Consider the following 22,527-nt stretch of genomic DNA (forward strand, 5'->3'; position numbering starts at 1 on the left):
AACGTTCTTATTCTAGTATTTGACAGCCTTATGTATTTTTTAGTGGTGATTGTCGTATATAATAACCTCTAATGACGTCATTTGAAGAACCCTTTTTTAGTTTAGTTACTCCCCCCGACTGAGACGGTCCCGACATCGAATCCATTGATCGAGCTCCCACTAGTCGTTTGAGAGCAATTCTTCCGACGCTAGCCGATTGTGTTATAGGTTGTTTTGTTTGCAGTTGATTTCATTTAACATAATGCAGCTTCAAGAGTTTTTTAGAGTTTCTATTGTTTTTGGTTGATTTTTTAAACTCAAGTGACTAACATTTGTTTTTTTTTTTGAATTTTTCGGGCTAGATTTGGATTTTAAACAATTTTCGCCTGAGACTTTTAAACGGTTTACTTTTTTTCCGGATAAATTTGGATTGTTCCCTAGCTTGAATACAATTTAAGTCCGGCAAGAGAAGTATTTAGTAAAAAATTTTGGAATTGCATTGGCGCCACAACGAAACATTTTTTAGTTTTCTTGAGACCGAGAATTAAGTTTTTTTAAACGAATTGGTGCAATTTCTACGAATGCTATCTGCTTTATGCTAGAGATAAGTTAGTTTTTGAACTTTTGGTTCTTTTGGTTGAAGTTTTTGGCCCGGTAAGATTTTTGAGCTTTAGTTTCTGTCCATTTTCGAGATTTTGGCTATTTTTCAACGTTACCAGATTTTCAAAGTATACAAAGTTTTCACTGAGTTTTCTATCACAATTTTGTTGGTGCAAGAATTAAATCAAAGGATATTTTCTTGGCGGTTCTTGAAAGGCTTTTTGCTGAGGCCCCTATAAATATAATTGTTCGGACTATCGCTGGCGAGCATTTCATCCGACATCAGCCGGTTCGTTACTGTTTCTCACGTTTTGTTCAACCTAAAAGACAGGAAAATTTTGGATAAAGGTTTCTGGGGTCTTTTTCTTGTAGGTTTGAATAATTAGTAGGTTTGAAATAATACATAAATGTAAAAAGTAGCTCAGAACTCTTTCGATTTCAAAAGTATTGCTCTCGGAGTTTAGTTTGACCATTTTAGGTAGATTGAGAACAATAGACTGGTGTAATTTTGGAGATGACAAAAGCATGGCGGCGACTCCACGTCTGTGTTCGTCTTGGTAAACTTAATCCTAAAATTGGTAAAAATCAACTCGATCTGAGATTGGAAGTTTTAGGTTTAACAAAATTAATTTGATTTCAATTTTTTTTTTCGCTTCAATCTGTTCAATTCGGTTCAATTTTGGTCTAAGGTGACATACAGGCACTATTATTACTACAAATAGTGTGTCTGTAATAGCTGTATCATAGTCTTTGAGTTGCGTACCTGCTCATATTTAGTTTTAAAAAAATATTGTTTTTCGATTATCTTTATATTCGCTAGTTTTTCCGTTTCATAGATTGCGTCGTCGTTCAAGTAAATTTAATTTTTCAGATATTGATTGTTCAGTGGGGGCTTTTGGAGTATATCGATGTACCAGTTTTGCCTAGAGCAAAGACGTTCACTTCGAAAATTTCTTTTTCGAACACTGGTTTGACAAGATGCTGGCTAACCAGACAGCTGTGCTTGTTTCGCAGCCTGTTGAGCAGCATGCTTCTGTAAGTACAGTTACACTTTTTCTGCTGAAAATAGTTGACATCGGTTCAAAAATTTCTTTAGAATGCCTATATTGCCTAAATTGCCTATATTAACTGATACAACCTCTCATGCGTATACAGAGAGAGATTTAGTAGTTTCGAAGGTTTTAGAGGAACAGAGGCCGTGGTAACTGAATCAGTGACTGAAAAAACAGAACAAGAAAGAAAAGGTGAACAAATTTTGAGAAATATCAGAACAAATTCGGGTTTTCGTTGTTCAAACAATATAATTATTGTTTCATTCATCCAATAAAATGTGCATTGCTATCACGACTTTCAGCTATGTGCGCAATTTTTTGTGCGACCATTCTATGGTTTGACAATTTTTGAGTCCTATCGACGCCCTAGGGCAATATATTGCTGAGTAGTTATCTGACAGTTTTACTAGTTTCTAAATATGTGATATCATGAAACTGCTCGGGAGACATAAGTTTATGGCGAGGACAAGTCAGTTTTGTTCCCACTATCTCCCAAAATTATAGGGTCTCTAAGCTTAACCTAGCGACTACCAAAACAACCCCTCACCAGTCGTTTGAAAGCTGTCTGCCTAACGTTGACTGGTTGTTTCTTTCTTGCTTTTATTCATCTGTTAATGAATTTTCTGTGATGCTTACGAGTTTTTAAATGTCTTTGAGTTTCTGCTAAAGGTCTTGATTCGTAGACAAGATTTATAATAAGCTCTAATAGGGATGGTTATTACTCTTACTGTTGACTCAACTTTAAGCTTTTTTGATCCTACAAGCGTTACTATTTTATGCAACTTTGCGATTTTCTGTTGGGAAATTTGATGAAGCCAAAATATGAGGTTGAGCAAAGAATGAGGTTTCAAGTCAAATATTTTTTGAAGTTGATTTTGAGAAAGTGAGAAAAGGGGTTTTTAGTGCCTTTTTCAGTTAATTGGTTCTATCTGCGAAATTAGAAGCAATTATTATCGTAGTTGTGTGTGAATTTTTGTTCGTGTAAAATTTTCACTTGTCTTATTTGACTCTTAGATCATTTTTTTGTTAACCTGGGGTTTTCTTGTTCTAAATTTCTCTGTCATTCACATTTCTACAGACGTGAACTTATGTTGAGGCAGTTTTTACTAAGAGAGAACTGAAAGGTGCGACGAAATGTTAAATTTTTTGTTAAAATGATTATTATAGTGGTCTATAATATTCTTTAACATTAGTTGAAGCTCCTTAATAAAGGTTTTCTTGCTAAAGCTGGCTTCACCCACCTCCTGTTGTCGGTTTTGACAGGTAAATTTATCAGTGCATAACATGAGGAATGATAAATTTATCAGGTAAAGCTATTACTTGCTGATATTTATAATTCGGAATTCAAAATTTGTTTACGTGGCCTTAAGCTTCAGAGAAGCGTTCTCAGGATAAATTGGATGACTTAGGTTAAAGCTGTCACATTTTAAGACAAACGAACAGCATTAGATGACAACTTCTCGAATGTCTGCCCTCAAATTAAGACAATTCAGCGATTTCGTGCCATGAATCCGACTTTGACCACTCGGATGTCAAAAAGCTTGCAAAATCTAATAGTTTTTGACGCGAGTCGACCTTTGAAGAATGTTAATTCGAAGGACTGCAAGTTAGGATACGTTAAATTACTCTCAAAATTTTTGTGGTAATAATTATAGTCTGGCTGGTCCTTTTTATGCAATTTTTGTGTCACTTTTTTTCCTGATCAATTTATTGAGAGAGAATACGGAAAAAAATGGCAAATAGATGGGAGAGCAGCTAATTGAGATGTTCTCTAAGAGATGCAGTTCACGTACTACTTTAAGTATGCGGTTTACTGCAACTGCTGATGCGGTTTAAATTCGTTGGGTAAAGGAGAATTTTGGGAGGCTTATGCTTTGAATCAGCCTGCTTAATGATCGTACCCAGTGAGGTTGACCTTCCTAGGGTAACAGTTGTGAAGCACCGGCTAGTCGTTTGAGAGTAGTTTGTCAGACGGTAGTCAGCTCTATGTTTTTTGAGCAGATGATCATAGGTTATTTCTTTTGTTGTGAAAAATTCGTATCATTTAGAACACTAAAATGCGTTTGACTTTTTCATCAGATTTTTTACCTTTGAAGCTTTCTCAGTTTCTCGAAATCAGCAGCATTTAACCGTATGTAGTTTGATGAATTAACCTTGGTTCTACCAAAGCCTGGTTTGAACAAAAAATTAACAATTGACGATAAAGAGTTATTGTTTGAGCATAATATCGTTGAATCATTCATGTATCCAATCACAGCAGCTCCTTTGGTATTCGCGTTCTACACCCAATTCACCATTTCCCGCCTTATTGTTCGCAATCGTATAATAAAAGCTGTCCCCACCTATTCTTAACCGTATGCTTGGGAGTTAATAGTTTGGGTTCATCGCAAACCCGTTAAACTTGTTGTTGACATAGGCATGTTGTAAAAATGTTAAATAATCACTAAAGATGTGTTACCGGCAGACGTAGAGTTTTCGCAATTGGGTGACATTGTGTTAAATCGTTCAAGAATTAGCCCGGCACAAAAGCTAAAATTGCGATGGGCATTCTGGAAATCAAAAACCTCTAGAGTCAAGAACAGGCCTTCAATATTATTAGAAAATCTAGGAATTGACAATTGTCAAATACAAAATGATGATTTTCTCAACTCGGAAAACCTGTCGGAGTATATTAAATTTTGGTTTTCTTATCGTCCGTCCAACTTCAAAAATTTTGCGTTTTTTTTTGCGCCTGGTTTGTTGACGCAAGCTTAGTTGGACTTCACTCATCTCAATGACAAGAAAACTTAACGAATATTTTGATTAGTTTGGTCTTCAGCAACCACAGGTCTGCTGATATTACACCTATTTTTGGCAATATAAGATTGATATTGTTATTAAAAAAGACGGCTCGTTAATGTGCGTCCGCACATGATGTTCCGACCCGAGCTCATCTATATTTTTGAATTAAATGTCAACCAAATGAAGAAATAACAAAAATAGATGTTTGAGTTTAAAACATTCGTTACAAAACCTATCTACCAATTGAATTACATAATGCCATGCCTTATTACAGCGCCAATGAGATCTGACATTAAAAAGATTACGAGACAAAAAACAACCAAAAAATTAGCAAAAACAAAAATTTCAAAGCAAAAACTGAATATCTAAATTTAAAAGCACATAGTAACAACGTCAAAATGCAGTCAGAAAAAAGCTTAACTGCGCAAATTTACTTTCTCCTAACTATACAGAGGATGGAAAGTTTTCTTAATGAAACTATGTTACAAGTCAACAAAGAGAACGATCAATGAGGTGAAATTCAAAAGTTAACGTTTTTTAAACCAAGAAATTTTGAAAGTCTTAAAAACCATTAGCTTAAAAAATCTTTGATAAATTACAAAAAAGTTATTACAAAACCAAAAGGCCTTGTCGTTGGATAGACTAAGCCTTAGAAACGAACTAAAGAAAAAATTAAAAAACTGCAAACGATTTGCGAAATTACAAACTATTGCTATCATTAAAATCATTAGCTGTTATCCGAATTTTATGTATTTTTAATTCAATTCTTATTTCTACTAATCAGCTGCAGGAAATATACTGAGAGATTAAATAAGTTTATTTGACCCACATTTGTGAACCATTGGGACCTGTTACTACGCGATTGTTCTGAAAGAAGAGAAAAAAAAAGAAAAATTGACCACTCAAAAAACGTTTATAAAAACGCATATTGTCCAACAAACCAAGCATCGGTGACAAATAATAACAGTAGATATTTTTTTTGAAATACAAGAATATGGATGTGACCTCTCCTTGATGAAAATAAGTTACAATATGACGAAATGAACAACAAAAACCGAAAAGTTTGAAAAAATTTTGAAAATGTATATCATAACCTTAGGACTAAAGGCTATAAACTGACTAACTGGTTCGGGTAGCATTAGTAATTTAATCCTCAGTTACAAGATAAAAAGAGACTTGTTAGCAATTTACGGCTATCAAAAGAACAAAAACAGGCTAAAACAGCAATTTCAAGAAAAAAATTGAGCGAGAAAAGTGTCTAAGGCATTAAAAATGAACTTTCCACTAAAACTTGTATTTTCAATTAATTTTTAACAGCAATGGGATTCCTTTTTCAATATATTTTCAAAAAATCAAATATGAACAAATACATTCGAATCACGAAATTTTTGAGAAAACTCGTAGTATCAACGCCATTAATTTCACTCGTTGTGTCATAATGTAATTAACGGAACCTCGACATGAAAAGTGACTTGCCTCTAGGTGACGTAAAAAGGCAAAAAAATGTACAAAAGTTTTATAAAAAAGAGCTCTCAAATAGATTTCGAATTTTTTTGATATTGAAGCTCCCTATGGGACCAGAACTAGTCTTTTTTATCGCCTTTAGTCTATTAGGAACACAAAATTGGTTCATTTTTTGGCAAGAAATTTAAGTTTGAAATACTTTTTTTATAGAAAATATCTTAATTTGAAGAAAAATTTGAGTATATAGTCCCCCCCCCCCCCCCCGCCACAAGTGGGGTCGAAACAATAAGTTGATTTCGACTTCTTTTTGGACTTGAAATTTTTCCGAACTTCAAATTTATTGAAAACAGAGTTATGAAAAGAAGTTTAAGTCGATGAAAATTGATGGAAGCTATATTCTGGGATCTAATTGTGCTGTTATTGAAGCTCTTATTGTATGAAAACGTGTCAAGGACTGAGTATGTGATTATGAACAATTAAATTGGCTGGACTAGTGCGGATAGGCGAACTAGAAAATAATTGAATAGAAAGAGTAATATTGTTGTTTAATGGATTTCTATTGATATAATGTGATTTCAGGGTACCATCAAGCGCAATTCTAAAGAAAAAAAATCGAACCCGAAAAAAGAGTCTACGACCGTGGATGAAAATGAGCCCTATTTAGTTGGGGAGCTACTGGACTTCAGTGACTTGCCCATTCAGCCAACAACTGCCTCCATTTCCACGTCTGATAACGACAAATTTTTGCCAAAGAGTCCATCATCATTCGATCTGGTAAGTCTAAAATGGCGTTTTCATTTACCCATACAGTAGGAGCGTTTTTAATTGCTCTTGAACGAAGTTCATAGCAATTATTGTAAACGTGTTGGTCTTTTTTTATGCAAATTTTTTGCTTGACCATTTTGCGCTTCTCTTCTAGAACTTTCTTTGACTTCTCAAGTGACTTTCATGCTTTCGTTCTGCATTTTTGAGTGATCTCTAAATCTCCCACTCCGAAGTAAAGCTTGTTGGTAACATAAAGTTGGTTGCAGCATAGAGAATAGGGACAAATAGTACAGTCGGCAATGCATATGGTTAAGAAGAGGGAGGCCAATGGTTCGAATCACGGTGGTGTCAAATGTTTTTCCACCCGGGTCGTTCGAGAGCAATTCTTCCGACATTAGTCGCTTTATGTTTATAATTTTTGTTGTGGATTTTGTCAGTTTTGTAGTGGTCTTATATTGACTAAGTTAGGTGTGGTCACAATACATCCGAAATTCAGTTGAAGTAGCGGCTATATGCTTGGGTTTGGTTTTTAATTGCTCTTGAATGCAGTTCATAGCAATTATTGTAAACGTGTGTGTCTTTTTTTATGCAAAATTTTCGCTTGACGGTTTTGACTTTTCGAGTGACTTTTACGCCCTTGACTTGCATTTGGCGTGATCTAAAATTCTCTCTCAATCACAATTTCAAGCAGTTGAACTCAATGTGCGGCAATTTAATACTAAAAGTCAAATGAAAAGTGCGCCGAAACTCTTGTCATTTTTTACTTTAAATCTGAATAGTGGTATATGTTAACCTCTAATGTGGTTATTTGAAGCCCACTATAGAACGTCTTAGTCCCATTTAGGCTACCCCTCCCCCGGAGTGAAGCAGGCTGCAATTGATTAGAGCTCCCACTAGTCGTTTAAGAGCAATTCATCCGACATTTAGTCGGTTATGTTATTTTTATCATTCAAATTAATTTTGGCTGATCTTTTTCAGTTCAAAGTAGTCAGTTGTGGCATTAGAGAGCCCGTCGAGAAAAAAAATTGTCAACCGGTGTTTGAAATAGCATTTATAAGTGTTTAATTGCTCTCAATCAAAGTTTGTTGCAATTATATTAGTATTCTGATCTTTTTATGGGATTTTGCTCTTGACCCATTTTTTGTCTGACCCTTGATCCTCAAAAATGGGTAAACTGGGTAAAAGCTCAGAGGACATAAAGTGACTGAGCAGCTCTTTTAGAGCCTTTTGACTTACTAATCTTTAAGGATGGGATTCACTGAAACTGTTTTGGAAGAGACAAATTCAAGGCGTGAAGGGCGGTTCTCAAAAGTTTGACGCCCTTCAGCCGCCCCGCCCACACACACACACACACACACTCAACGTCCCATGCCCCCCGTCGTCCCTCCTCCATCTGGCAATTTAGATAGCCTTTCGTCCAGTCCTCCCAACTCTACCCCCCAACGTTTTACTCTCGGCTCCACCCATTCCCCCTCCCCCATTGCTAGAATCCATAAGCCGCAGCCGGCTACCACCGAAGCCAACCTCTTGTCGGTCGTTTGAGTTATTCGCCCAAGGGTAGTGAGTTATGTTTGAATTTTGTGGAGTCTAATTTCCACAAACTATTAACTGAAAAGTTTTGCCCAATGGCTACGAAAATGGGCTTCTTCTTCTAATCGAGTTTTAACCGAATTTACCACCCCCCCTCCCCGAAACGAGTGGTTTATTTGTTTATGTTCATTCAACTGCTTTTGTGCGAGCAGGAAATATTGCTATAAAAGAAAAAATAATTAAAGAAACTACTAGAAATTGTCAAAAAATTTCTCAATTTTTGGTCAAATTTCCCAACAAAAAAACTGTTTTATACCATCAAAACTTCAATGAATTGACGCCAAAAACACATCTTGACAAAGCCGCAGGTGAACAAAATTATTGCTCGCTTTTCAATATAATGGAACAATTTTTTTTGTTCTTATGCGGCTTTGCCAAGATGTTTTTGGCGCCAATTCATTAAAGTTTTGATGGTATATAACAGTTTTTTGTTGGGAATTTGACCAAAAATTGGTTTTGACAATGTCTAACAGTTTTTTAAATTATTTTTTCCTAATTAAATTAAATTAAAACCTATTATGGCTTTCCTTTTCATTGCATGAGCGTGCGCTTGATCTCAATTTGAGTAACCGATGTTTTCATTTTTGTGAAATTATAGTTTATGAGGAAATACTTGAAATTTATGGTTAGCTCAGTTGGTTTTTGGGGCTAAATTTTTCATTAATGTTAAACGTTCTTTAAATTGCTTTATTAAAAGTTTTGTAGGTGGTTTAAATATCTAACCATGGTGACATTTTCTTAAGGTCTATTCACACATTTCCATTATTTTGGTCACGACGAAAATTTTGGTCACGGCGCAGCATGAAGTGGTGAGAAGAGATTGGTTTTGCGGCGTGAAATTTTAACTCTCATTTTAGTGTAGAAAACGGTGTTTAAACAAAAATTCGCTGTATCAATTTTCGTTTATCGATTTTTGTTCTCATACGGCAATTTGACTTATGTTTTACTTTTGTCATGTTTTTGGATCTGTTTAGTCTCTAATTGCTTTTTCCTAGTAATTTCTAGGCCTGTTTTGTTGTTTTTTCATTGAATATTTTTGAGTTGTAGTTCAGGACTCGTGCAGCTATGTTTTTTCTTCCATCGTTAAGATTGGTGTTTCAACCGTATGAGTTGACGCTCAATTGTGCGTGACGTCATTTTTCACTCTGTGGAGCAAGTTCTCTTGCTCATTCTGGTGATTCACTTACCTCGCTATTAAGAATGACTTTCCTGACGCCCAAGGAGACTTTTGCTTAGGGTTATTAAGGAGATACGGTGAACTGAGCACATGTCACTCTAAAGGAATGTTTTTTTATGAGGGCAACTAGCAGAAACAGCACATGAGTTGCGCATTTTCTAAAACAAATTATCATTATTAAGTTGAAAAAATGCTTAAATTTCTCTTCAATCTCATTTTTGTCGTTTTGAGACTACAGACAAAACTCCCGCTACTATTTTTTGGCAATGTGTCAGCTGTGTTAATCGGAGTTATTGTAAAGCCAACTAGATATTGCTGTTTTTTGGCTGAGCGCAAAATGTCCATTTTAGCTCAATTTACTTTTTTTATTGTAGCAGCTTAATACTTGTGCAGAAGTCAGCGACACATTTAAATCCATGAAATTCTTTATCAACAGTATGATCAGCAGATCGTATTGTGTGTCTATTTTTGGCCAAGCTGTTGACAGTCCTCCTAGTTTGTGAATTCTTTTGACTTCATTTGTTGTCATTTGATGTGTAGTTGTCGCACGCACTTGCTTCGACCAATATTGCTGAGGTGAGTCATGATCACTATTCCTGAAGTCATCAATAGATAGAAAATGATTATCAATTCACTTATGTGACCATACTAACACTATCACTGCATATAATTTGGCCTATCAGCTTCCTCAATCTCACCTTTGCTAACCACTTCTGCATATTTGATTAATGATTATCATGATAGATGGTGCAGTCACCATTGTACTACTCTTGTTTTACGGCTTTTGAAAAATGTGCTCATTCTCCTGGTTAATTTTTAATATTTTTTTTTGAATAGCTAATGGATATACGTATTAAAAGAACATGATTATATTACGGAGAAAAGAGAGCATTTCAGTGAGCACATACCTCAGATGTTAGACAGATTAATTTATTTACTTTGATTGGCTCCGTATGATGTTTAGCAATTAGGATCTTTTCCGTTTGTGCCACCTCCCGCCCCTCCCCTCCGCAGCTTAGTGAGCGCATATTATTTGCACCCCCAGACGCACGTGCCATATTTTTACAATGATTTACCTCGTAATGACTCGTGCTCTGTAAGTGGGGGCGCATAACGTACTTTTTTTGGGGGGGGGGGGGGGGCACAAACGGAAAAGATCCAGAAATTTCTTGGTTTTAATTTGCTTTGTATGTGGCAACTTTCCGGGTCCCATTAAATCTGGATTTTTGTATCTAGGAACGTTCTCCAATTTTCGATAGTAAGAAACAGGGCTTTCTAAAGGGTTTATTGTGAGTTTCCCATTGTTCGTCAAATGTCGTGTGTAAGTTTTTTTTACAGCAAAATATTTTTCAGCTCAAACAGCAGCATGGGGACATTGCCCTGGAACATTTGAAGCGGGTCTTGTTGCCCGTCGAAATCGACGAATCAAAAGAACGCAATGCTGGTAATGCGAATAATGTGCCTAGTCTAGTTGTTCAGTCAGGAAATGCTGGTCATGACCACACACGTCCACTTGCATCTGCACATCACCTGAAAGAACCAGTGAAACCACAACTCACTAATAGAGAGTATAGGTTAGATTCAATTATTGTCCACAGATGTTTGTGGTGTACGGCAACAAGGCGTTTGGACAGACGAGTTAAATGGATTATAAAGTGGGATTTCTAGTCCCTTACCTGTACTAATCTCATCTTGACTATGATGGAATTAGAGTAAAATACGAGTCCGAATGTTTTCGCCTCTTAGAGTTGCTCAGTTTAAGTCTAAGATTAATTTGTGTTCTTTGAAAGTTAAAAATTGTGCCTGTGGCTTATAAATGTTGGACGGTCGAGGTCGTCGGAAGCTAGAAATTTTCTCGTTTAATTCTCGAACTTCTAATTGCTTTCGATTCTGGAGCAAATTGACTTTAAAAGTTACCAAAATTTTCTACCTGACTCTCCTTTTCACGTTCGAGATACTCATTTCAGATAAATAAATTAGGAATATTGGATAGATTGCTATCAATATTCGAAAATTTTTCTATATTAGATCACTCGTCAATAGAGCAATTGTCCCAATTTTTGTTTCGGGAAAAGAATTTTATGCTGAGCTGGCGTTTTTGAGGTCAATTTTAGCCGATGCATTTTTTGGAGAGTTACAAAAGGAGTGAAGGGGTACCATTGAAAAACTCCTGAAAAACTGATTCCGTACTTGAAAAGATATTGTTCAATTGAGGTAAAATGGGGCTTGACCTTTTCAAGTTTTTTTTCTTTTCACGCTGCTAAGGCACTAAAATTGTTCGTTTTAAGTATTTTGGATTGCCAAACTTTTTTGGTACACTATCCAAACAATTTTCAAATGGCAAAAATAAAGTAAACGTTAAAATAGTCTTTTCTAATTTCAATTTTGGAATTAATTTTTTTATTTTTGAACTTCGATAAGTATTAGTTTTTCCGCACTTTCGGGTAATTTTAATCTGAGTACCTGAATTAGATTAAATCTAATACTTAAATTAGAGACTTTTTCTAGCCACTTTTTCACACAAAGAGGATCAGTTAACGCTTTTTATCCTTCTTGAGCTGCACCTATGGAACGATCTCGTTTAATTTTATCATTAACGTTCATTAAAATGGTTATTTGAAGAGATAGCTGAAATGTAAAGTCGAATCTTTTTTAAATTGTTTTGTGGTTTTGATTTGTTTTGCTATAGTAGCTTCCTCTTCTCAGGTGGCTATTATAGCGTTTTTTTCTTTCTGCGCCAAACGGAAACGTGTTTCGCTTTACCTCATTTTTTATAAGTTAGATCAAAATCTTTGTCGCCCAAGGGATTTAGTGCCTTCATACGCGGGCTTTTGCGCCCGGTTTCTTAGCACGCGGCCTGAGGGGACTATGATTTTGTTCTAACATCTACAAAAAAATGAAGAGTAAAATTTGGCAGATTAGTGAAAGAAAAGTTGTCTTTAAAAATATACGGGAGATGAAATAAACCAAAGGTCTGTCTCCTGTAGCGAATAAGCTCATCATGTATAGCGGCTTGATTCAAGATTCAAAAGTTAGATTTCTAAATCGCTTTTGCGACGTTTTTATCAAATATTTTAGAAACTGGATTAACCCATGAAGCACAATTTTAAGTGCCTTCGATTTTGTTTGCTGATGATAAATCAGATTCAATTTTTGTCCCCAGATGTTTGTTGTGTATGGCAACAAGGCGTTTGGACAGACGATTTAAATGAATTCTGAAGTGGGATTTGTAGTCCTTTACCTGTACTAATCTCATCTTGACTATAATGGAATTATAGTAAAATACGAGTCTGATTGTTTTGGCCTCTTTGAGGTGCTCAGTTAAAGTCTAAGATTAATTTGTGTTCTTTGAAAGATAAAAATGGTCCCTGTGGCTTATAAATGTTGGACGGTCGAGGTCGTCGGAAGCTAGAAATTTTCTCGTTTAATTCTCGAACTTCTAATTGCTTTCGATTCTGGAGCAAATTGACTTTAAAAGTTACCAAAATTTTCTACCCGACTCTCCTTTTCACGTTCGAGATACTCATTTCAGATAAATAAATTAAGAATATTGGACAGATTGCTATCAATATTCGAAAATTTTTCTATATTAGATCACTCGTCAAGAGAGCAATTGTCCCAACACTCAAATTTTTGTTTCGGGAAAAGAATTTTATGCTGAGCTGGCGTTTTTGAGGTCAATTTTAGCCGATGCATTTTTTGGAGAGTTACAAAAGGAGTGAAGGGGTACCATTGAAAAACTCCTGAAAAACTGATTCGGTACTTGAAAAGATATTGTTCAATTGAGGTAAAATGGGGCTTGACCTTTTCAAGTTTTTTTTCTTTTCACGCTGCTAAGGCACTAAAATTGTTCGTTTTAAGTATTTTGGATTGCCAAACTTTTTTGGTACACTATCCAAACAATTTTCAAATGGCAAAAATAAAGTAAACGTTAAAATAGTCTTTTCTAATTTCAATTTTGGAATTAATTTTTTTATTTTTGAACTTCGAAAAGTATTAGTTTTTCCGCATTTTAATCTGAGTACCTGAATTAGATTAAATCTAATACTTAAATTAGAGACTTTTTCTAGCCACTTTTTCACACAAAGAGGATCAGCTAACGCTTTTTATCCTTCTTGAGCTGCACCTATGGAACTATCTCGTTTAATTTTATCATTAACGTTCATTAAAATGGTTATTTGAAGAGATAGCTGAAATGTACAGTCGAATCTTTTTTAAATTGTTTTGTGGTTTTGATTTGTTTTGCTATAGTAGCTTCATCTTCTCAGGTGGCTATTAAAGCGTTTTTTTTCTGCGCCAAACGGAAACGTGTTTCGCTTTACCTCATTTTGTATAAAGTATATCAAAATCTTTGTCGCCCAAGGGATTTAGTGCCTTCATACGCGGGCTTTTGCGCCCGGTTTCTTAGCACGCGGCCTGAGGGGACTATGATTTTGTTCTAACATCTACAAACAAATGGAGAGTAAAATTTGGCAGATTAGTGAAAGAAAAGTTTTCTTTAAAAATATTCGGGAGATGAAATAAACCAAACGTCTCTGTCTCCTGTAGCGAAGAAGCTCATCATGTATAGCGGCTTGATTCAAGTGTCAAAAGTTAGATTTCTAAATTGCTTTTGCGACGTTTTTATCAAATATTTTAGAAACTGGGTTAACCCATGAAGCACAATTTTAAGTGCCTTCGATTTTGTTTGCTGATGATAAATCAGATTCAATTTTTGTCCCCAGATGTTTGTTGTGTATGGCAACAAGGCGTTTGGACAGACGATTTAAATGAATTCTGAAGTGGGATTTGTAGTCCTTTACCTGTACTAATCTCATCTTGACTATAATGGAATTATAGTAAAATACGAGTCTGATTGTTTTGGCCTCTTTGAGGTGCTCAGTTAAAGTCTAAGATTAATTTGTGTTCTTTGAAAGATAAAAATGGTCCCTGTGGCTTATAAATGTTGGACGGTCGAGGTCGTCGGAAGCTAGAAATTTTCTCGTTTAATTCTCGAACTTCTAATTGCTTTCGATTCTGGAGCAAATTGACTTTAAAAGTTACCAAAATTTTCTACCCGACTCTCCTTTTCACGTTCGAGATACTCATTTCAGATAAATAAATTAAGAATATTGGACAGATTGCTATCAATATTCGAAAATTTTTCTATATTAGATCACTCGTCAAGAGAGCAATTGTCCCAACACTCAAATTTTTGTTTCGGGAAAAGAATTTTATGCTGAGCTGGCGTTTTTGAGGTCAATTTTAGCCGATGCATTTTTTGGAGAGTTACAAAAGGAGTGAAGGGGTACCATTGAAAAACTCCTGAAAAACTGATTCGGTACTTGAAAAGATATTGTTCAATTGAGGTAAAATGGGGCTTGACCTTTTCAAGTTTTTTTTCTTTTCACGCTGCTAAGGCACTAAAATTGTTCGTTTTAAGTATTTTGGATTGCCAAACTTTTTTGGTACACTATCCAAACAATTTTCAAATGGCAAAAATAAAGTAAACGTTAAAATAGTCTTTTCTAATTTCAATTTTGGAATTAATTTTTTTATTTTTGAACTTCGAAAAGTATTAGTTTTTCCGCATTTTAATCTGAGTACCTGAATTAGATTAAATCTAATACTTAAATTAGAGACTTTTTCTAGCCACTTTTTCACACAAAGAGGATCAGTTAACGCTTTTTATCCTTCTTGAGCTGCACCTATGGAACGATCTCGTTTAATTTTATCATTAACGTTCATTAAAATGGTTATTTGAAGAGATAGCTGAAATGTAAAGTCGAATCTTTTTTAAATTGTTTTGTGGTTTTGATTTGTTTTGCTATAGTAGCTTCCTCTTCTCAGGTGGCTATTATAGCGTTTTTTTCTTTCTGCGCCAAACGGAAACGTGTTTCGCTTTACCTCATTTTTTATAAGTTAGATCAAAATCTTTGTCGCCCAAGGGATTTAGTGCCTTCATACGCGGGCTTTTGCGCCCGGTTTCTTAGCACGCGGCCTGAGGGGACTATGATTTTGTTCTAACATCTACAAAAAAATGAAGAGTAAAATTTGGCAGATTAGTGAAAGAAAAGTTGTCTTTAAAAATATACGGGAGATGAAATAAACCAAAGGTCTGTCTCCTGTAGCGAATAAGCTCATCATGTATAGCGGCTTGATTCAAGATTCAAAAGTTAGATTTCTAAATCGCTTTTGCGACGTTTTTATCAAATATTTTAGAAACTGGATTAACCCATGAAGCACAATTTTAAGTGCCTTCGATTTTGTTTGCTGATGATAAATCAGATTCAATTTTTGTCCCCAGATGTTTGTTGTGTATGGCAACAAGGCGTTTGGACAGACGATTTAAATGAATTCTGAAGTGGGATTTGTAGTCCTTTACCTGTACTAATCTCATCTTGACTATAATGGAATTATAGTAAAATACGAGTCTGATTGTTTTGGCCTCTTTGAGGTGCTCAGTTAAAGTCTAAGATTAATTTGTGTTCTTTGAAAGATAAAAATGGTCCCTGTGGCTTATAAATGTTGGACGGTCGAGGTCGTCGGAAGCTAGAAATTTTCTCGTCTAGTTCTCGAACTTCTAATTGCTTTCAATTCTGGAGCAGATTGACTTTTAGAAGTTACCAAAATTTTCGACCTGACTCTCCTTTGCACGTTCGAGATACTCATTTCAGATAAATAAATTAGGAATATTGGACAGATTGCTATCAATATTCGAAAATTTTTCTATATTAGATCACTCGTCAAGAGAGCAATTGTCCCAACACTCTAATTTTTGTTTCAGCAAAAGAATTTTTTGCTGAGGTGGCGTTTTTGAGGTCAATTTTAGCCGACGCATTTTTTGGAGAGTTACAAAAGGAGTGGAGGGGTACCATTGAAAAACTCCTGAAAAACTGATTCGGTACTTGAAAAGATATTGTTCAATTGAGGTACAATGGGGCTTCACCTTTTCAAGTTTTTTTTGTCTTTTCACGCTGCTCAGGCACTAAAATTGTTCGTTTTAAGTAGTTTGGATTGCCAAACTTTTTTGGTACACTATCCAAACATTTTTCAAATGGCAAAAATAGACATTTTCAGATTTTGCGAGTTATTGCTTTTTTCTTTTTTATTAGTGATTTCCAAATTTTGGGAGTTATTGCTTTCTCGTAGATTTTTGCTTCAATAAGTTTGTGCGTAGCGTGTAAACGTTAAAATAGTCTTTTCTAATTTCATTTTTGTAATTAGTTTTCTTATTTTTGAAATCCGATAAGTGTTAACTTTTCCGCACTTTCGGGTAATTTTAATCTGAGTACCTGTATTAGATTAAATCTAATTCTTAATTTAGAGACTTTTTCTAGCACACAAAGAGGATCAATTAAAGGTTTTTATCCTTCTTGAGCTGCACCTATGGAGCTATCGCGTTTAATTTTGTCATTAACGTTCATTAAAATTGTTATATGAAGAGATAGCTGAAATGTAAGAGTTGTACAGTGGAATCTTTTTTGAATCGTTGTGGTTGTGATTTGTTTTGCTATAGTAGCTTTATCTTCTCAGTCGGCTATTATAGCGTTTCGATGTTTTTTCTTTCTGTGCCAAACAAATGTGTTTCGCTTTACCTCATTTTGCATATGGTAGAACAAAATCATTGTCGCCCAAGGGATTTAGTGCCTTGATACATGGCCTCTTGCGCGCGGTTTCTTGGCACGAGGCCTGAGGGGACTCTGATTCTGTTCTAACGTATACAAAAAGTGAAGAGTATAATTTTGCAGATTAGTGAAAGAAAAGTTTTCTTTTAAAAATATACGGGAGATGAAATAAATCAAACGTCTCTGTCTCCTGTAGCGAAGAAGCTCATCATGTATAGCGGCTTGATTCAAGTGCTTTTGCGACGTTTGTATCAAATATTTTAGAAACTGGATTAACCCATAAAGCACAATTTTAGGTGCCTTGGATTTTGTTTGCTGATGATATTTAGTTACCATGCTTAGTGTTATTGCTAATGCTACTAATCTCTGTATCTTCATGTTAAGAAATAGTAATATGTCTTCACTGAAAGTTCCAATAATAATGGCTTGCATTTTAAAATTTCTTTGTTTGTAAATCAATATTTTTTAAAAAAAATCCGTTCTCTCAATCCTATTTGTTGTTATAGGAATCAATAGCGGCTATTTGTCAGCAATCTGTCGGGTTTGTTGGTTGTTTGAGTGACCCCGAAGAATTATAAAACTTGGGAGAATTAATAGTTGGACATTATTAACATGTTTGAGATAGCGTGCTGGCGTGTCATTTTCTTTTTTTTTCGCAATTTTGTGATCTTAATTCTTATAAAATCTTACAAATTAAGCTCGGGATGACGAAAACTGAGAACTTTTTCCGTCTTGTGTTTTGAAGCTGCGCATGCTTATGGAACATGCTAGCTGTCGTGCTATTGCCATTTTTTTGTTCAGGGTTGCAATAAAAATTGTGGTCTTCTAATGTTTTGACATATATATTATCAATTGTTCTCGCACATTATCAATTCTTGTTGTCTTCATCTAGGAATGTTGGAACATTGAGAGCCATCTAGAAGAGGAATTATTTTCTCCTCAACATAAAACCGAACTAAATAGACGGCAAAACGGGCTCCTAAAACCCACCTAACATATGCCCTTCACGGCTTGCATCATCTAGTTTGGGTTGATGTTTACATGGTTCGTATTATTGTAGACACGAGCGTCCCCATGTGTTCGTGGACACTTCTCATGCAAAGACGTCAGTACAGGTGATGAAGCTGTGCTTGGAAGACTTGGGGTGGTACGAGATCAGAAACCACTTCCAACACGTAAGAGACACTTAAGCAGAATGAATTTTAGTTGCTAGAAACGATAAGCAGTAAAGAAAGAATTTATTTCTCCAAATTACTTTTGAAGAAATTGCAGATTAAAAATATAGAAGTTTATATAACTGCACATGAAGGAAGACTTGGAGAGGACAGGTAAAAGGTTGACAATGAGCCGCGCACATCGTAAACATATCAAAATTGGCTCAGCGAAGTCTCGAGATTTCAGTAAAGTTCAAAATGAATTTAGTAGCCATTGTGACATGTACTGAAATTTTGGATTTTGTTTGGTGTAAAACAAATTTTATCTAAAACAGATGAGCCATGAATTATGCCTGAATTGTGTTCAGATTTATTCAGAATTTACTAAATTTTTTTTCAGTCGTCGATGAGAGCAATGAGACTTCCGGATATTTTCTGGCATGCTTGCTCATTCGAAGACACTCCCTGCATTCCCTTCAACAGTAACATCAGAATCAACAAATTTCCAGGTACCAGCTTCGAAGATCGTAACTGTTGATTAATTGCTCTCAAACGAAGTTTGTAGCATTTATATTTGTCCTGTCGGTCTTTTTATGCGATTTTTCGTTTGACGGATTTTTCGTCTGACGTTTTTGACTTTTTGTCATCAAAAACGGGATAAACAGGTGGCACCCAGAAGGCATTAAGTGCTCTTAAAGCTTTTCAGCTGTTTCAACTCAAACTGTTTTGGAGACTTATACTTATGGTTTGAAGGGCGGTTCTTAGAGGTTGAAGACACCCCCACTGTTGACGTCACCCCACTATTGCCCCAACCCCGCCCACCGCGCTGTTGCCCCCCCACCACCCCACTGTTGCTCACCCGCAGAAAATCTCCGTTGGGGTTTCATAATAAGTTATTGGAAAAATGTTTTTGGCCATGGATTAGTTTTCAACTTTTATTATCACAAATTTTAGCAGTTTTTTATGCAACTTGCAATTTCTTTCAAGTTGTTTTGAATTTTTTGTCATTTTTTAGGTTTCTCCAGTCTCAAGAGCCACATAACCTCCTCTAGGGTTTGATTATAGGTTACTGCATAGCTTCTAGATGTAATGGAATGCTCTTCAAGTTTTTTTTGAATCTTATTGAATTGCTATCATTTTTCCCTCACCAGGGTCCTAGAGACCTCCTCCGAGGTTTCATGATAATCTGTTGCATAGTTTCTAGAGTTAATGAAATGGTTATCAGTATTTTAATGACAACAGCTTCAGCAAAATTTTTGATAAAATTTAATTTTTTTTCAAAGTTTTTGAAAATTATTATCATGTTCCATGTTTATGGATCTTTATGAGCCAGTGAAACTATTTAGCATGAAATAGGGATACTGGCTATTCTCTTGAGACAATGAAATGGTTTTGAAGATTTTAATATTTTGCATTTTAGCAAGATTTTGGTAAAATTTGCATTTTTTTCAAAATTTTTGAATATTTTTGTCAGTTTCTGAGTTTAACGATCATTACTAGCCAACGAAGCTTTTCAAGTCTTGCAGATGATTACTGACATAACTCCAGAGACAAAAAATAGTTTTGAACGTTTTCTCTGCGAAATCTGGAAGCTTTTTTAAATTTTTCCATTTTTTAAAATATCAGTTTTTTTATTTGATTTATTTACTGACAAGGCTAGAAAACTAAAAGTTGCTGAGTCGAATCAAGCGAACGCTAGCCTCACTAAACGGTGGCTAGCTACTGACGAAGCCAACCGCTCGCCGGTCGTTTGAAAGAATTCGCCCGACGTTAGTCTGTCATGTTTAGAATTTTGACTAGAAGATGTAAATGTCGCTAGATGGTTTTGGAAATTGATGCCTGACTTAGTGCGGTAAATAGGACTTCAAATTTTGTCAACAAACTCTTCTATTCAAAGCAAAAATATCGACATGCAAGAATATTCTTTCTGGAATAAATTAGCGTCGTCTTAATAGATAAAGAAACCTGAAGAATCACGGAAGCATTTATAGCGATCAAGCTTGCGAATATATATTCCATTACAGCACTGTATTTCAGGCATGGTGCAAATAGTCCGCAAACAGTCCTTAACTTACGCAATTCGGAGACTGCAACAATTTTTCCCCACAGAGTTCTCCTTCTATCCTCGTTCATGGAACATTCCAGATGAGTACCCACAACTAGTGTATGACCATGACAAACTAACGCATGGTGGCAAACACTCCAAGCTGTGGCTCATTTTCAAACCAGATGATGCTTCTCAGGGTACGCTACAAATAGTGTAACCTTTGGGGAGGTAAAAAGTGACTTGGAGAGGGTCCAACGGGACTGATAGATGTAAACATTCAATGGCGCATTTTAAGCTTTTCAGTTTGACTTTTTGGGTGCTTGCTGCAAGTGGAAGCATTTTTGCTCTTGCAAATATCAATTCAGCTTTTGGTACTCTGGTTTCGTCATACGCATAGATCATCTCTTTCACATGACTCATGCCTATAGTCATTCGCAATCCTCCCACGACTGACACTGCTTTGAAAAAGTTTATGTCGATTGCAGTTTTTAATGGTAATGGTATACTTGCATGGGGGGGGGGGGGAGGAGGAGGAGGAGGAGGAGGAGGAGGAGGAGGAGGAGGAGGAGGAGGAGGAGGAGGAGGAGGAGGAGGAGGAGGAGGAGGAGGAGGAGGAGGAGGAGGAGGAGGAGGAGGAGGAGGAGGAGGAGGAGGAGGAGGAGGAGGAGGAGGAGGAGGAGGAGGAGGAGGAGGAGGAGGAGGAGGAGGAGGAGGAGGAGGAGGAGGAGGAGGAGGAGGAGGAGGAGGAGGAGGAGGAGGAGGAGGAGGAGGAGGAGGAGGAGGAGGAGGAGGAGGAGGAGGAGGAGGAGGAGGAGGAGGAGGAGGAGGAGGAGGAGGAGGAGGAGGAGGAGGAGGAGGAGGAGGAGGAGGAGGAGGAGGAGGAGGAGGAGGAGGAGGAGGAGGAGGAGGAGGAGGAGGAGGAGGAGGAGGAGGAGGAGGAGGAGGGGGGGGGGGGTTGAAAATCGAAGCGTTGTATCGTTCATCACATAAAGCTATTCTTTTTACCTAGGAAGCGGGATCTTCCTTGAGGACAACCCAAGGAATATTGACCCGGGTTTACCACGCAATTACCTGGTGCAAGAGTACATTGCCAACCCTCTCTTAATTGATGGTCTGAAATTCGACTTCAGAATATACGTGCTGCTCAGGAATCTGCGCAATGTGGAAATATTTTTGTCCCGAGAAGGTATGCGCTATTTTAAAGTTTTGTACAACTTATACCTATATGCATATTCTCAGATATGTTTGACCATTATCTTGTCCTTTCTACAAGAATCGAGTGAGACAAAACTATATTTGTTACGATCCACATAGTGTTGGAGGAACTATATACTTAACTGTTTTTTTTTCAGTCAATTTTGTGTTACGTATTAAGAGACATGTGTGATGGTTTCACCAGAAAGGCCGCTGAGTGTGGAATATTTTAATTGGAAGGTGTTTGAATTGCATCTTCCAAGGTTGTTATCGAGCTTAAGATTTGTGCGAATATCGGCTATTTGATCTGCTATTTAAAAATTGTGCAGTTTCAGCCCCCGTCCCCACCCCATAATCTACCCAAAAAGTAAGTGGTGTCATGTAAAAGGCTACTGAATTCAAGTGAAGGATTATAAGAAGCTACCATTTTCTTAGAGGAGTTATCGAGGTTTAAAAGTTGGCAAAGTTTTTCAAAACGAAACTGTTTTGGCGGCAAATTGATGGTGTGAAGGGCGGTTCTCTGAGTTTCCGCCATTTCATCCCGCCTCCCTACCGACGAAGCCAACTGCTGGTCAGTCGTTTGAGCGCAATTCGCCCGACCCGAGACAATTATGTGTAATTGCTCTCACACGAAGTGTGTAGCGATTATATTAGTCCTGTCGGTCTTTTTTATGCGATCTTTCGCGTGACCGATTTTTCGTCTGACGCTTTTGACTTTTCGTCCTCAAAAACGGGATAAATAGGTAGCGCACAGCGGGCACTAAGTGCTCTTAGAGCCTTTCAGCTCAAACCGTTTTGGAGACTTATTCTTATGGTGTGAAAGGCTGTTCTTAGAGGTTGAGACACCCCCCCCCCCTTGTTGACCCCCACCCCCACTGTTGTCTCCACCCCCCTCGCACCACGCCGTTGCCCCCACCCCACTGTTGCCAACCCCCCTTCCTCATCACCCGCCGGTGCTTGACCGATTTTTTGTCTGACTCGTAAGACTTTTTGACTTACTCTAACTTCTTAACGTAGATGGAAATAAACGAAAAGGAGTTTGAGACAATTTTTGGCAAAGTAACAGAAAACAAGATCTATATAATTTTTGGTATCCGAAAGCTGCATTGAGCAGCAG

General features: G+C 36.6%; 1 protein-coding gene across 3 annotated transcripts in view; it reads left to right on the forward strand.

Moving 5' to 3' along the window:
- Positions 1-1,328: 1,328 nt before the first annotated feature.
- Positions 1,329-22,527, forward strand: part of LOC142344824 (tubulin polyglutamylase TTLL11-like) — a 60,676-nt gene continuing 39,477 nt past the window's right edge. For 2 of the 3 annotated variants that reach the window (XM_075396806.1, XM_075396808.1), the window contains exons 1-8: positions 1,329-1,614; positions 6,456-6,650; positions 9,949-9,984; positions 10,762-10,982; positions 18,076-18,190; positions 18,570-18,678; positions 20,207-20,413; positions 21,226-21,402. In XM_075396806.1, coding sequence (XP_075252921.1) covers positions 1,558-1,614; positions 6,456-6,650; positions 9,949-9,984; positions 10,762-10,982; positions 18,076-18,190; positions 18,570-18,678; positions 20,207-20,413; positions 21,226-21,402 — 1,117 coding nt within the window. In that variant the 5' untranslated portion in view covers positions 1,329-1,557. The remainder of the gene's footprint in view (positions 1,615-6,455; positions 6,651-9,948; positions 9,985-10,761; positions 10,983-18,075; positions 18,191-18,569; positions 18,679-20,206; positions 20,414-21,225; positions 21,403-22,527) is intronic. The other variant, XM_075396807.1, reaches the window with a different exon arrangement.

Source organism: Convolutriloba macropyga, chromosome 8, assembly GCF_964194025.1.
Source record: "Convolutriloba macropyga chromosome 8, txConMacr16.3, whole genome shotgun sequence".
In the NCBI taxonomy this organism is placed as follows: Eukaryota; Metazoa; Xenacoelomorpha; order Acoela; family Convolutidae; genus Convolutriloba; species Convolutriloba macropyga.